Source organism: Calypte anna, chromosome 6 (assembly GCF_003957555.1).
Source record: "Calypte anna isolate BGI_N300 chromosome 6, bCalAnn1_v1.p, whole genome shotgun sequence".
Classification (NCBI taxonomy): Eukaryota; Metazoa; Chordata; class Aves; order Apodiformes; family Trochilidae; genus Calypte; species Calypte anna.
In genome coordinates, this window is record NC_044252.1 from 2,007,651 (window position 1) to 2,024,714 (window position 17,064).

The 17,064-nt window shown below is 40.5% G+C and overlaps 1 protein-coding gene across 4 annotated transcripts in view; it reads left to right on the forward strand.

The window, feature by feature from the left end:
• The window catches only part of ADK (adenosine kinase), a 231,355-nt gene that overhangs the window by 175,123 nt on the left and 39,168 nt on the right, over positions 1 to 17,064 (forward strand). For all 4 annotated transcript variants that reach the window (XM_030452818.1, XM_030452820.1, XM_030452819.1 and 1 more), the window contains one exon: positions 12,650 to 12,685. In XM_030452818.1, coding sequence (XP_030308678.1) covers positions 12,650 to 12,685 — 36 coding nt within the window. The remainder of the gene's footprint in view (positions 1 to 12,649; positions 12,686 to 17,064) is intronic.

Genomic DNA, 17,064 nt, shown 5'->3' on the forward strand with positions numbered 1-17,064 from the left:
TAAAATTTTAAATGCTTAAGAAAGTAGTATGTCAGATTAACTGTTTCCCATTTACCGACTGTTACTTGGAACAAAAAAAAAAAAAAGAAAGAAATCTTGTATTTTTGTAAGCATAGTAAGCTACACTGTTTTTCTTTAAACTGTAGGGTATGAATTATATTCCTATAATGACAGCTGCAGGGTGGAATGTTTTAACACACTGGAGTGAGATATATCTTGGACACATTCTTGGTATCTTAAGTTCAACATGCTCCATATGGTGCCACTGAGGCAGTGATTTTGAAGCAAACAGTCAAAGACTGCTGAAACAGCGTAAAATACAAATTAGTCTTTGCTATAGAAGTAAAAAAAATCCCTGTCAATCTTTTCAGCTTTCTGCATGAATACTTCCAGCAACTTTTAATAGCAGTCCTGATGTTTTAAAACAACTGTTGAGTCCTAGCAGAACAGAGTGAAAAGTCTGTGTGCTAAGAGTGCACACTCATAATTAACTGTATTCTGGCTAAGGCTTCTGCAGAAGAGCAGAGGGAAAGGAGCTTGGGCTTCCCTGCATTGCCACATCAGTCTTTGACATGGCAGCAAGGCTTCTGTGTTGCAGGATTTGTGAGAAGCAGGTTGCTCTTTGCCACCTTGGTCCTCTGGTCAGGACAGAAGAGTCATGAAGGAGCTGTGTCTCTGGGAGTTAACTTCTCAGTCCTGCTACTGGGAAATGTAAGAACAGGGTACCCTATAGTAAAACTATCTAATAACCTTTGTTAAGACTTGGATGTTTTCATCTTTGTGGTACTGGATTAGCTGGGAATTGTGTTTTCAGGACTCTGGACTTGTTTTGTGGGTGCTTTTGTTCATGGTATCATTTTGTCTATCTCTTATCTTAATGGGATTGGATTTTTTCCATATAAACAACTCTGGGTTTGTATTCATGCTTAAGGATTTCAGAGTTCTTACAGCATACCTGAAGTTCTTGATACTGAAGTTATTGGTTCACACTCTGATTTTAATTCTATATTGACCTGATGTAAATTTTAGTCCTGGATTATTGGTGGTGTTATGGCTTTTTTAAAGCCTCATACATATGGACTGCAAACAAGAAGCCCTAGGATTACACACCCATGCCAAAGTTCTGTCTTTTCAAGTATTATCAGCTTTAAATCATTTTGTATTGATGTTGACTCTTAAAAGCAGATGTACAAATATACCAGAGCACAGAACAGCCACAGTGCACCAGGCTGCTGACCTGCACTTGTGTACCTTTCCTATCAGCAGAGCAGCATAATGAAACGAGAGCATTACTGATGAATCAGACTTCTCAGGTGGAGATTTGCCAGAGTAATATTAATGTGAAGTTGCACGTTACAGCTGGAGCTGATCTAGGAATTTACTGCCAGAGGAAGAGGGAGATCTTAGTCCCTCTTCTCCCCCTTTTCAGACTCAAAGCTGCTGTCTCAGGTTCCCTCTGCACAGTGGGGCTAAAGCAGCAGATTTGGAATATTTGAAAGAAAAGGCCCAAGGAGGTATGGCAACATGATTTTTAAAGAGGAATGTAATTTGAGACAGGCAGGCTAAAAGTAGGAAACCAAATCACAGTCCCTGAGCTTCTTCCCCTCTGCTAAATCATTACAGTCTATAAAATCATTAAGCAAAGACTGACAGATAACAAGCATTTTAGTCATCCCATATTAGAGGTACCTGTGCTGCTGGAGTGCCTCTAGATATAGTTAGATAAAACAATCATCTATACTGTGCTTAAGTTTTCATCTTTAAATATAGCCTGAATGTCAAATTTCAGATGGTAATTATGACATGTTTGTTAAATCCTCTGAGATCAGTCCATGTTGGTATCTGTGGTACAGGACTTTGTTGCCGTTGGATTCATAAATAGAAGTTCTTGTACTCTCTTCAAAGCATACAAGGTTCTGATACAATATTTCTTGTAGCAAACAGAGGTCAAATCCCACAAGTGCAAGGTTTCCTGTAGCTGCAGCAGGAAAGCTTCACCAATGGGCTCCCCTTCATCAAATGGCCTCTAGGAGACATTTACATGGAGGTTCCCTTGGTTGCCTTGATCTCTAATTCTTACCCATAAGCTTTCAGCCTGCTCATGGCAATTATTCAGAGACAGCTCTTCACAATTTATCAGTTTCTTGATGTAGAGGACACTCCCTCCACCCCCCCATGCCATGGTATTCCTCCCAAGTTTCACTGCTGGCAACCTTACCCACCCAGGCCAGAAGCTGATTCATGCTTTGCTTCCTTCAGGCCAATAAATTTCTTCTCCAGCAAGTTCCTTTCTTGATAAATCAATCTGCTCCTGTGCTGGCACATGGGGAGGAGCCTTCTCATCTTGTGGAGATACCAGGACACTGGGAGATCCCAAGTGTTTGTGGCTACATGAAATGGTTTTAAAGGAAGCAAATTATGGCAGCTCCAGGACAGCAGTAACTTGCATAGTGACAGCTCATGCCTGGTTTATGTACCTGTTTACTTCCATGTTCACTACAAAAGTACAGTTACCATAGCAATGACCATTTCACCCGATTCCTTTGCTACTTCTGAGATACAAAATCACCATATGCCACCTGAACTGTCAGCACAAGTGCTGAAAGCAGAAGTTGGGAGTGTCACACACTTCTCCAGTGACACATTGAGTTACAGAACATTTTGTGGTGAAAAACAATTGGTGCAAGTAGATCACAGGCCCTCAGTATTTTAAATCTGTTGCCACTAAGCAGAAAGAAAAGCTTCACCAGCTCCACTAGGATATACTTAACCTTTAGTCTCCTGTGAAATATTGGTACCCCAGCTCTGTAATTCTGAGAGCTACCAGCTCAGGGAGTTCTGAGTTCTCTGTGATGCTCTCGTGCCTGGTATAAAGACTTACACTGTGTCTGACCTTTGTACCAGGGTATTAGTCCCTTTACAGTTTACCAGATAACTTCAGCAGTCACTTAGTCATGGAATGGGGAAGCTCCAGCAAGCCCAGGGAGTCTGACCACCCAGCTTCATGCTGCTTGGCAGGGATGGTGAGAAACCTGGTGCAGAAAGGTCCCTCTCTGCCTGTGGCACACATCAGGTCATTCTGGCTCTCCACTTTAACCACATTGTTCTTCACAGCTGGGAGTGTGATGGTTCAGGTTGTGATGTTAGAAAGCAAAAGTCCAATCACACCTCCAGAGTGGTCAGAGTGTTTTGTAGCATTGCTGGCAAATACACTCAGTACAGAAGCACATGCACCTTCTGTATGGCTGAAGGGATAATGTACATTTGTTGGTGCTGCAGCAGACTCTGGATTAGATCTGCCTCAGTTTCTGGATGAAGGGTGTCTTCTCCCCACTACAGCCAGACAGTTCTTGCTCTGGAGCTGCTTGATTCTTGTCTTTCTTCTCTTGTCCTCTGGCTTGTGCAGCCACCCAGGCTAGGGGGGGGGTTCCATGGCTAGGATGCTCTGCTGCAGAGATCCTCATTTTTTGTCACATGAAAAGAAACTTGCTGGTACAGTACATCAGTAAATGCTAAGAAACTTATTTCATGGGCTGGGAACACCACAGGGGAATCTGGCAGGCAAGATGTGTTTATGTAACTGAGCTGTGTGTCGCAACTGCCATCACTTAGTTCCCTTGGCTGCAGCCAGAGAGTTGTCAGAGAAAAACAATCCAAACAGAGAGCTGGCACTGGGGGCATCTCTAATTGCATACAAATCATTAATAAAAATTCAGTGCAGTATTATTTAGAAAATAGAAATGCCATTTATTTATGATCTTGTGCACTGAGCTCATCAGCAGGGACAGAAACACCCAGGCTTTTGCACTTTTATTTGGAGTACATATTCTTTGGATGTCTTCAGCACATTCTGATATCCCAGGGAGATTCATGACACAAGAGTAATTGCACATAATGTAAACAAGATCTGCATTAGTTGGCTCTTTTACTGAAAATCCCTTTTCAAGTCCAGATGTGTGATGTGTAAATGTTAGGAGAAGAGAGTCCTTATGAAGAAGCAGCTTCATCAAATGCAGCTCATCTTCCAGCAGAATGGAGAAAATACAAATTATAGCTCAAGACCTTGGTCAGATCTGGGGCATAAAGTTTGATGGTGATATTTAATGTTCCATATGTGCTTTGGCCAAGTGCCACGTTTGTAAATAACTTCTTCATTACTGTTTTTTAAAAGTGACACGTTTAGCACAGTCTCCTCTGCAAAGCATTCCCCTGCCAGCCAGACTCCAAATAAACTGTTTGGGCTCATGGTGTAAATCAGGGATCAAAATGCCTGTTAGAGCAGGGCCATTTTCAAAACATGGCCTGGTAGATGTCAAGTGTGAATTTTGGAAGCAGAATTCACCAGAGTTGATCAACTCAACAGAAAGAGGAGAGTATATGGAAGAAGTCTGCTGGTGCTGAGTTGCTGCTCTAGGTTGCTGTTTGTAACATCAGATTTTACCATATGATGTGAGCACTGTGTTCCTCCCAGTTCTTTTATGAAAAACAAACCCCAAACTAGAGATTGGACAAATTTGTGCCACTTTTGGAAGTTCCAGATCATTTTTTCCCTTCATTTCCCTAAATCTCTAGGTAGCTATCTTTTAAAGTAGCTTCTAGTGCAGCATCTGGTGTGCTGATATTGCCACTGCTTCTGCTCTGAAAGCACAGCACTACTGCTTTAGGATCTTCCCATTCATTTATTTTCTGATATTTTGCCAAAAAAATATTAATTGCTAATAAAAGGGGAAGAAATAAATTTTCAAGAACCCAAATCAGGATGCAGTCTGAAGTTAAGAACAGCATTGCTGTCACCCTACAGCATTTTTCAGATTTTACATAAAATGGAAAAGACAAAGTGTCTTGGAAGGAATCACAGGAATTCTTTACGTTGGAAAGTGTGAGGGGAACTACATTGATTAAAATAACTTCTGTTATACTTAAACATGAATATAATGCTACAGGCAGGGAAAAAATTATTTACACTTCTAAGCCCTCAGTAGGTGTGAGAAATCTGGAGTGAAGGACTCAAGCAAGCACTTAGCTATAAATAACCTGTCAAAACCTGAATTACCATTACTACGACTACTAATTTCAGCTTCATAATAATTTGCAGTCTTACATTTGTCATGTAATAAAATGAGAAATGTATCAGGTGCAGTTTTAGCTTGATTTGCAATATGCTGACATAGGAACATAGTAATGGTTAACAAATACATAAATGTATATTAAAGTATAATGTCAATCTGTTCTCTCAGTAATTAAAAAATAGTTATGAGGCAAATCCTAAAATAAATGTAGCATTGCAAAGGCACAGAAGTAGAGGTTAAAGTGCTAACTGTGCTCTGAAGTATAGTTGAGGATTTTAAAATGTTCTTTGGGAGTTTGTGGCAAATGTGCAGATGCAAACACAAAATTTAGAAAGTGTTATTGCTTGAGAACTTTGGTACATTTGATACATTGCATGTAATATATTTTTAGAATACACAACTGGTACCACTAGGAGAGTGTCCTTTCTCAGCAGAGATTTAAGAATTATTTAACAGGTATGGAGAGGTACCAAGAATCACTCCAACTGGAGCTGCAGGTCTCCAGAACCTTCAAACACTCAGGAAACTTCAAAGTACCAATAAGTTGTGGGGTTTTTGTGGCTGTGATCCTGTTGCAGGCAGGATTATTATTTTTTTTTCCCTACTTAGACATCTAGTGAGTACAAATCCTTGTGAATACCACTGAACCAGGAACAGGTTGGAGAAGGAGTGAATGGAGGAGAAGACTGAAATGCAGAAGGTTTCAGAAAGGGAGATCACCTTTGTTCTGGCAAGCACTAGGTATGAATTTGGGAAGGTTGTGTGTGTGTAAATATGTACATATGTACATAAAGTTGATTTGCTAGGAAGGCAAATGCCTGGCAGACAAAAGCACAAACTCTTGATCAGGATTGCTGCTACATATCCAGTGCATCTTAGAGCAAATGAGCACAGTGAAAGGGAGGGGTTTGCATAGAGCAATCCATGGAATAATGCACTGCTAAACAATGCACTTTTAACAAACAAATTGTTGTCATCATTGTTCTGTTATGTATTAACTGAGAGATTACTGATCTTTGGTGCAGGAATGTAATTTTCCTTCATTAAATAATTTAATTTTAAACTTTTTCTATAGGAATTCATACATATTCATGTATCATTTTATATTCTGTTTTGTGTCTTATTCTTTATCATTTTACTTTTTCTTTTTTTCTGAGAGTGTGGTGTTCTAAAAGTAGAAAGGAGTGCTGGAAGAGCTTGGAGTTTGCTTTCTGTCACAGGAGCTCACAAACCCATTTCTGGAAAAAATTTCACTTTCATGTTTGAAAGCAGAGTAAAAAACCAACCAGTAGGATAGTCATGATCTTTTTACCTAAGCCAATTTTTAAAGGGAAATTATAGTGAAATGAGAGTGATTTGAATGCATGTAGCAATTGGTGATAAATAATTTGAATTCCAGCTGCCAAGGGTGTTATCCCCCATGTGAAATAGGAGAAGTTCAGTGGTCAAGAAAAGAGTGGGCTTCCATGTTTTCTTCATGGGATGATTTCCACTCATCCTCAAACTCTTGCTTGTGAGAACCAAGTAAATTCCAACTTTTCTAGATGTTGGGTTTTCAGTTTGGGGTTTTTTGTTTGCTTTTTTTAAGGTACAAGAAATTAGCAACTTGTCCAAGATGACAAATAGTGCCTTAGTCACATCTGGAATTACTGCTCATGTTCTTCACTCAGGACCACAGTGACCTAACTGTGGTCAGATTAAAATGTTGTTTTTCCATGCAGTGACCATGCTGTGGGAGAGAGCCACTGGGACAGACTGGAACTAGATTTTTTTTTCTTCCATAAGTAGCTGCAGTAGCAAAACCTGGAAATATAAGAACAATTAGATCTTGAATGTCTGTATCTTGAACCCAGATAAATGCATCACTGAATTAGTGCTAAACAGCACAACAAACTCCAATAAGAATCTTTAAGTCAACTGGGTTTAAGCTTAATTGGAAAGGTGAAATGTGTCATATTAAGCTCAGTTTAGTAGTGGTACTGCAAGGAACCATTTTATTTTCTTGCTGGAATTACCAAGCAGTGCAGGCCCAGCACCTGAAGGGGGTTCTGCTCTGATGGCTCTTTACAGGCTTCCCAGTCCCCAAAGCCTTGGCCATACTTCTGAATGGCATCACACCAAACCAAGGCTGTAAAACAACTCCATTTCCCTCCTAAAAATATGTTAACCTTTTAGCTGATCTTGAGACATGTTCTGCTGGATCCCAGGACCTGTAGCACAGGATCTGCTTGTTCTCTTCCTCTGAAAGTGCAGGATGAGGGTATCCTGTCAGTGCTTCCAGCCTAGTCTGAGTGGCTGTGATCACAGAAGGCTGTGCTGGAAATGGTGCAAATGTTTTACTTCTGTTTGTCAGCCTTCAGCCAGAAAGCTAACACAGAGAGCACCCCATGGTCAGTATTATGCTTCAAAAAACCCTCACAAATCACCTGGTTTTAACTACATCTAAAACTCTTATTTTCTAGCTATGAAATTAGTTTAAAGGTATTCGTTTTCATTTTTTACTGCTGTGATTCAGTGATGCTTAAGGAAGGGGTCTTGTTCTCCCACTTCCCTGATCACAATGCATCTATCCTTACAAGAGAGACAGATGCATGTGTAGAGAGAGGTGGTGTAAGGGAGCAGAGTTCACTCATGTGGTACTTATAATATGTGAGTCCCAGGCAGGTGAGTTCCTGAGGTTGGGATGTAAGTGATGGTGCTTAATCCATCATAAAACTGCAAAATGGCTCCGAGGCATCCAAGTGCTGCAGCTGTTGCAGACCCTGTCGTGGCATTCAGCTCTGACTCTGGGTGGTTTGTTCTCTAGAAGATTCTAACAGAAACTCAAGTTCTGGTAATAACCAGAGAATAAATAACTTGACTGTTAATGAGCTGTATGCAATACAGGCGCTCCAGGGTGAACCCAGGCAGGACAGGAAATATGTTTCTTTCTCAGTTCTTTTCACACTTGGCTTTTTCAGACAAAAACCCTCTGGTACTCTGCCAGAACCCCCTCTGAACATGACAACTTTAACCCCATATGGTATTTATACTTGTTCTGATTATTCACTTGAACTGATTATTATTTTTTGATATTTTCACCTACTAGGTGAAGACAGCGTAGATCTTTAGGACAAGTGGAGCAAGCTGAAATAATATTTTAGAATATGATATGAACTCCTGGTATCCTTTAGGAAGAAAAGTGATTTTGGGGTCTGGCACTGCTCATGGGAAAAGTAAAGAGGGAATAAAACCACCCCAGTGTTCCCTTATGATAATCTGCCCATCCAATTGATGCCAGCTGAGCTTTCTTCAGTGAGAAGCAGGGAAGGGGGTGCAGATGCTTTGCTCAGATGCTGCTGATTCTCAGGGTTGGTTCTCAAGCTGTGTGCAGGCTCTGGCCATTCTGTGACCAGTTCCCTTCATCTCCTCTGAAGCCTGAGCAGGTGTGCAACGCTCACCAAACCAAAGATTGATCAGAATTTCACCAGACAGACTTTTGCTTCAGAAAAGACATTGGGGGGTTCGACTCCTGTTTCTCAGACTGTGCTATGACCCACGTTAGCTGTCTCTGGAGAAAATACAATTAAAAAAAAAAAGGAAGAGAGGAAAAAATCACCTTTTTGTCCTGAGCCCTGAATGCCTTTATAAATGGCTACTTTTTAATAAAAACATATGAGCTTGTATTGCTTTTATAGAGTGCAATGTAGTAACAGTTGCCCTTAAAATAATTCCTGTCTAAATCAGACTATAATGCTATAAAATGTTGGATAGGACAATCTACAGTGGTTTGAGTAACTGTGTCTAACTGTTTAGTGCTGAATTAAAGAGGAACATAGGTTACCTTACCACTCCCCACTATGAATATCCTGCTGGCACTAAAGTTTAGTGATCCAGCTGGAGCTGTGTCCCATAGACTTCCCATCTTTTCATTTTAAATAAGAGAATGATAGTGGCCTTTTGTTGAAATCATATCTTCAAATGATCATCAGGTAATCTTCTGCATTTACCTGCCTGGCTGCCCAGGGAGGTTGTGGTTTCAGAGTATGGACTGGGCTGAACCCCCAAACTCACTGATTTGTAATGCAGAGGAAGAGGAGGATATTCCTGAAAGTGTGAATGGGTCTTGTTTAGGATTTATTCAGGGAAAGTGAAGAAGTTTTCAATTACTGCAATAGGAACTCCCTCAAAATCTGTCACTAATCTGTCAAGACACACACACACACACACATTGTGTCCTGCACACACACAGACACACACACACACATTGTGTCCTGGACACACACACACAGTGTCCTGGACACACGCAAGCACACACACACACACACACACACACACACTGTGTCAGGACACACACACACAGTGTCTGAATCTCACACACACAGTGTCCAAACTTTATGCAAGTGTGGAAATAATTTTCAGGCAAGAAGAGAGTTGTAACATAACAACAAGGGCAGTGCTGGGGGAAGTTGTCTTTTTTATTGTTATCTCTTTAATTTATCTCCTTTTCCTGTGTAAACTGCTCAGCATTGTGCACACAGAGGGTGTGTGTTAACTTTGGTGACATGGTGTTACTCCCATTAAGTAAAGCTGTAGGCAGGGGGGTTTCAGCGTGGCTGTACTTACCATTTTATTCTCTTTTTTGTTATTTTTCCCAAACTGCCTGAGCCAGATAATGTTTCATAAGGAATAACACAGCTCATCGGTACTTTAAATAAATAAATTCACTGTTGCAGTCAGTAAAACAGTTATGTAGGGTAAGGCACACACACCCCTTTTTGCCAGTTTTTAATGTTTCCCATGGAAGAGTAAAAAGGTGGGGGAGAGGGTTTTCTGAAATCAGCTGTTCTGTCCTAGACAAAACCAGAAGTAGCTCTGAAAACGCTGAGTCGGGGTAATGAGTCTGAAGTTGATCAAAACGGAAAGAACTCCCGATGTGAAACGAAGCCTCCCCAGAAAACTCAGTTGTGTGGCTGCTTTGCTGTGCTGTTGTCGCCTGTCACAGATGAATGAAAATGCTGCATTCTCCGGGGAGCAGTAAAGCTTCTGTGTAGGCTGTTTATTTCCTTAATCCCTCCTTCTTCGTGATTTCCAGTGTCAGATCTGAAACGGGAAGCCTGTAAATACAGTGATTATCATACTGATTATCACCTGCACCGGGGAACGCCCTGCCTGGCCGCTGTAACCCGAGCAGCCTCCGCATGTTACAGCCACTTAGATTTTAACCTGACTGCTTTATTAGAGACGGGAGGCTCAGTGTGAGGTGCCCTGGGGCTGCACAGATGGGGTCTGCTTGTTTCCTGTTCTCACTGTTATTGTGAATAGATACTAAAAGGTTCTCATGGCTTTTATCTGGTTAATTTACTTTGAACTGGCCCTGGCATTCAGGGCCTGCCTCACATTTCTCACCATTTTGCAAACACCAAACTGTAGTCTCCAAATGTGTGTTTGGAGTTTTATTATCTTTTTTTTTCTTCTTCTTCTTCTTTTTTTTTTTTTTTTTTTTTTTTTTTTTTTTTTTTTACTGGAAGAGCCTTAATTCTTCAAGGAATGTCATTCTGAGAGAAGCTGATTCTCAGAGGGCTGGAGGCACCCTCCTGGCTGAAGGAAGCTGCTCAGGAGTTATTCTGAGGTTCAGCTGATAGGAGAGAAGGAAATTAAGATTGCTGTTGTTCTGTGGTGTGTTCAGACACCCTTAGATTAGAGGTCAACTGCAGGAAAATCTATGATTATATGCTAGCTACCATTATTCATGTAGCCGGGCAGCAGACCAGGCTAAAAGATGACTCTCCAACAGGAAAATGCAAAGATGAGATACTTTTTAACAAATGTGCAATCATTTATCCTTTCTTGGCCAGGTCTTTCAAACCACATGTGCTACGCAGGGGTGCCCCAGTACAGAAAATGAAGATGAATTTTCTCCAAGTCTCCCACATAAGGAAACACTACTTAACTGGAATAGTTTTTATTTCACAGATGTAAGAATGTACTGGTGTCCAGTTTCCTGGCCAAACAGTACTTTAACACAGATGTTAATGTCCTGCTGCATTGGGACATTAAAGAAATCCCCTTAGGACAGATCAGGGAAACTTCCGATTTCAATCGCACGACCAGAAAGCTGAGGTTGAACAAGTAATTTGGTTACAGTACATCATTTTTAGTCCATTTGCTTATTCTCTGCCCCCTTATCACTCCCTTACTTCTCATCTTTGTGGTTTTGTTGGTTTGTTGGTTTTTTTTTTCCTGTGTCCCAGTTCCATTTGAGGCTTTCTTGATTGTGTTGCAATTCATTGCAAGTGCATCCCTTCAGAGTGGGAGCTCGCAGGCTCCTTTTTTCATAGGAGCACGGGCTTTGTTAATCACATGCTGGCTTAGGAAAACACTGCATGATATCTTTGAACCCTGCACTCCTTCTTGACAGCCAGGCTAGCAAATGTCATTGACTGTGTGATGTACAAGAAGGAATTCAATTGTAAGTAAATTGTCAAAGTGGCTAACCTTGCCCGCACCCAATTGTCAGGACCATGATTCAGTTTTTCTGTCAACATCAGCTAAGGCTAACCCGGTCAGCCTTATGTTTCTGCAGTGAAGCAGCCTGAGGAGTTGTGCTTTTCAGCTTATCACATTTTATTAACCTCAACTTACTCTTGTTGTAATCAATTGCACCCACTTCAAATTCTAATCTTGCCCCCAAACTGGCAGATCCTGTAGGTCCACAAGGACGTAGTTGCTGCAGCACTGGAAGCTGTCAGAGGGACACTGGCCTGGAATGGTTTGGTAGGGTAGTTATTTTTGTTTAGCTGGATCAAATCACCATTTTGGCTCAAGACTTAGCCTTCTATTAATACCACTTGGCAAAGATGATCTGGAAGAATGCAAGTAAAAGCATAAAGACTTGGAGGGTTTTCTGCAATATTTGCAATGTTGAGGTAGAAAGCGAGCAAGAGGGGGAGAAAAATCATAACTATTGTCTTCTGTCTCCTTGCTTTTATTTCAAAACAGATTTTAATTGCTCCAGTTAATATAAATAAGAAATGAGGACATTCTGATACCCTGATGTTTCCTCTTTTCTTTCAGGAAGAGAGCAGAGTTAAATTGCCTAAAGCAGTGATTAAGACATCAGAGTATTTTAAAACGCTGCTCATCTGATTCCACTACAAGGGTTAGAACACATTTTGTCACCCTGTTTCTCTTAATGCACTCTAGATGACAAATGATTTTTCAAAATGTCTTGGTAACTTGTGTCCCATGAAGTGCCACACATAAATAGGATTTCAATTAAAAATACGTCTGAAGGATGTTTGTCTGGATTTGAAGTAGTGGTTTCCTAGCCAAAGTCCTATCTCCAGAAGTAACTTTCCTTGCCTGGAAAAGAAAAAAAAAAGCCTTCTCTGTTTGAACTTGTGAAGTGTGTTGACATTGTGCTGGTGTTGGGCTGGAGGGGGGAGCTTGTGGTGCAGCTATCAAAACTGAACAAGTGTATATGGGTATATTGAGATAATAGTGTTAAAGGAAAACTGGCTTGAATGAGTTTCAGAATGTGCTATTTCTTCATTATCTAGCACTTTATAATTAACTGTTCTTTTTTTTTATTCTTGCAGGAAGCTGCCACTTTTGCTAGAGAGCAAGGCTTTGAGGTGAGTTAACCCGCAATTGCACACTAAACAGATCCTAAAGGTTTTTTTTTTTCGGTGTTTTTTTTTTTCTTCTCTGGCTGATAATGAAGTTCTTTTGGACAATGATTGATGTGCTATTATACTCTCCAAGCCTCGCAGCGGTTGCCATGGAAACTTGGCAGTCGTCATGGTTTCTTTGTTCTGCCAGCTCAGTGTTATGACGCACTCTGCTAGGTCTGCACCCAACATCGCCTACAGATGTTATTTATTGAATTTTGAAAAGCCTCTTGGGAAGCCGAGAGGTTGGGCACGGTTTCAAGCTGCCTCTGCAGATATGGGACCTGTCAGTTTGTTCAGTTAAAAAGCTACCTCATTAGCTGCATTACACTCCAGAAGGATTCGCTGCTGAAGCGGTGCTGAAGCAAGACTAAATAGTGAAATATAACACCGCTTAAATAACTTAAACCCTGCCATATGCAGATTAGCATTATGCAAATGAATGGTGGAAAAGGTTGGGTATAAAATTGTTAGGTACTGATTAATGTAAACCAGGCTTCTGCAAACAGCTTCCCTTCGAAGGGGTAGTGTGGAATTTGTGTTTCAAAACAGATTCAACTCGGTGTTTTCCATCTGTGCTCTAAAATTGTACCATCTCCCACTTCCTTGAAGTAAGCACTGCTGATTTTACAGTCACTTGCAGAGCTTTTGATTTCATCTTCCCGAGGTATTGGCTTGAATACCGTCTCCCATTGGCTAAATTCAGATAACTTCATCTGCTGAGCTATCAGCTATTGGTCTCTAACATCAAACCCAAGCAGGCAGGTTTGAAATACTGTAATTAATGTGACAATGAACGCTTGTGCTAATTGTGCAGATAGTAAGTGATCTGACTGAAATCTGAGCTGCAGAACCAGAGAGATAAATCCTTTTACGTGGTTTTTTTTTTTTTCCTGGAGTCAGACCCACCTTAATTGATTTGTTTGCAGTGCAGAAGAATAGGTAGAATAGGAGTTTGGCTGCTCAACACCCATTCTACATCAATAACAGAAGCCGCGCGATTCAAACTGCCTGGCTGTAAGAACATCCCACGTTGTGTGGGGATGGTTGCAGAGAAGGATAAAGAGGGGAAGACTGGCAGCTTTTGTTCTACAATTGAGATTTCTTTAGAGCCATCCACCAGCAGGTACATCAGGGCCATCAGGGGGTTAGGGCTGTCCCGTTTTGGTTTACGTTTCCCAAAGCCGTGTGGCTGCTTTGCTGAAATCAAGACTTTTTACATCTGTCAATTTTCATTTGTGTAATGTGAATTGTTAGCATAAAAATACACTTGGAATTTATGCTATCAAATGAATGAATTTCACAGATGCCTCCAAATATAATATGAAGCATAACAAATTATTGGTACCCTCTGGTAGCTAGACAATAAAATAGAAAGGAAGTAGTGTATTAAGTCTGCCCATTCTATATTTTTATTACCCCCTTGAGCTAAAGACTTTGAATGTGCCTGGTTCAGATTCAGTTCTAGTGACAAACTGCTTTTGCTGGTGTCTGCTAACTACCATCATATTAACCTTTCCATTAGAGCTTGCTTAGGGATTCTAGCCCAGTTCCTTCTGAACATCCTAAATCTGCCACATTTGATTACAGCGTATCAGTAAAGTGCACAATGATTATGATCTTATCTCTCATCACCCCCTTGCTTGGCAGCAACTCACATGTCAAGTTTCCTAACACAGATATGTAAAAATTGTTCAGTGTTCACAGCCTTGTTTTCACATTGTGCTGTGGAGGCAAAAAATAAATAATCATCACACTGCTAATCAGGTATCTTAGGACAAAACTTAAGGAGCTTCAGTTAGCCTTTCAAATACAGCAAAAAAAATCTCCAACAACTCTTCAAAAGCTTATGAAACTGACTCTGCAATTTGTGTTGAGACTGTAGAACCAACAAAACATGGAAAAGTAAAGGACTGGAGCAAAATTCCAGGGGATATTTATCACAGAAGTGATGAAAAGCTGCTGGTAACTGAATTTACGTTGCAGCCTGGAATTTTATTTTAAAAAAAAATTAATCAGAAAGCTTTTAGCATGAAGAATCAGCTGTTACTAGGGTTTTTTGAGAATTTTGTGTTCTGTGGCATTTTTAAACTATTAAATAAATAGTAAATTGGCTCTCTGTGAAGACAGGGCTTCATCCTACTTGCATGATGCAGTTAGCTCAGCAATACATTTTAGTAGTCACAATAGGGAAGCTCCTGGACTTGGTTCCCCTTGAAGTGTTAGGATGCCCCTCCATATATTTTTGTAATAAGTCTGTAATATGTTTCAAGTAACAAATTTTCCAGGACAGCTGTTTATGGGTTTTTTTCCTGTTGGAGGCAGAGGTCTCCTAAGTCTCTATTGGTTGGGGAACCAAATTGGAGAGTTTTGGTACCCTGGCATGCAAGGTTTTCCAGCAGCATCCATAGGCCAATCATGCCTTTGTGAGATGTGTGTGTCAGCTTTGTTAAATCAGACTCAAGTGCATAATCTGTGAATTTGGGACACATTCTAGAGCCCTTCCAATTCACCCCTGTCTGGCCATGTGGGGTGTGTAAGAACGTCTTGATAAGTGTGCAAGTACAAATCCTTGCAAAACAAATATATTACATTACAGCTATTTGAAAATAATATGTATATTCTCAAGAGGAATAGGAGGTGACAACGTTTTGTGGTGGTTGCCAGACAGTGAAATGAGGGACAGAGTTACCTCTGTAGTTTGAAGCTGTAAATACTCACATATAAAATGTACCTTTGAAATGCAACACGATGGGAAGGCAGGGACACAGTGAGGAAAAGTTAAAACCTCCTCAATAGCAAGGCTGCAGCACTTGAGCTCTGTAGGCTCTGGTTTATTCTTTGCTTTTGAAGAATTTTAGTACAGAAAGTGATTCTAACTAAAAATGGCCAAGTTAATTCTCATGGAAGATGCTATTCAGTTACTTTTGAAGTCTGCACAATCAGACACAAGTCTCCAGACCACTCTGTTATGAAACTTCTGCTTTTTTAAAATTGCCTCCTTTCCCCTAAATACCTTCCTTCTACAGTTACATGCTTATTATATATTTAATTCTTCCTGAAAACATGTGTGCTTTTTGCTTTCTTTCACTGTCTACTTTATTTCATCCTTTCCCATCGTTCTTCAGTAATCTTTTTCCTCAGGGTCCTCTTTCCCTCATATAAGTTCCTCTTTATTCTACCTTAAACTGATGAAATCACCTTTTGATCGTGCCATTTTCTCCTATTATAACTTCTTCATTTTCCTTTTAAAATTTAAAGTGCACGTAAACACACTGCACAAATATCTCCAAGCTCTTTGATTTCTGTGCCTGCTTTGCTTCACTGTAAATGTGCTTAATAAAGTCACAAGTAGCCACTTCCTACACAGCAAAAAACTAAACACCTCTCTCCTGTTTCCTTTGATCTCTACGATGCTTTGCTGCATTTTCTAGTTCATGCATCTCTTAATTATCAAAGCCTGAAATAGTTCAGAATTTAGGTGAACCCTCAGAAGCCTACATATTACAAAGCTGGAGGGCTGTAATTCTCCATCCATCCCCTATTCAGCAGCTTGTGCCACCAGCTGATACCTGCTATTCACAAATCTCCTAAAAAAGACATCTCAAAACAGAAAAGCAGCAATTGCAGTTTTTTTCTCTGCCAGCCCTCTGGCATCTCTTTACCTTTGGAGAGTTAGGAGTAAGATGGTGCCTGCTCGTTGTCCTCAGTCCATGCAGGGGGCTTCAAGGTTCTTCCCTCTCCCCTATGGTGGAAGACATTGCCTTCTAAAAGCTGTATTACCAGCCTGGGCAGCAGGAAGGAAGAAATAGCACAAGTGAGAGTATAATATATGGAAATGAAAAGTGTGAGAGAATTTTTAAAGGAGGTAAAGCAACTGAGAAGTCAGGGGAAATGATTTTTGTGTTTGGCAAACGTGGAAAGTTGAGTGTGCTCAGTGCCTGCCAGAGTTAGGGGAGAAACTGAAGAGAGGCTCAGAGGATAGCAAAAGAGCTACATAATTTTCACAGGGACTGGTGAATAGCCCAGGCATATTCTCTGCCCATCAGAGAGGTGAAGTGCCTGAAGATCAACAAGATTATCAGAACTTAGCAAATAATGAAGACTGAATACAAAATACAGTTCTTGAAGTGTTTAACTGACCTGTTGATGAAAAATAATCAGGCTCTTGTTAAAATCACCAGCTGCAGTCAGAACTGCACACACTGTACCTGGGCTTCAAAATAACATTATGTGCTGATTTTGAAAGATAAAATCAATTTATTAACAATATAAATAAATCCCAACAACTTTGGTAAATGACTTTATCACTGTGCACAGCTTTGTAGGTGAACTCAATGCTT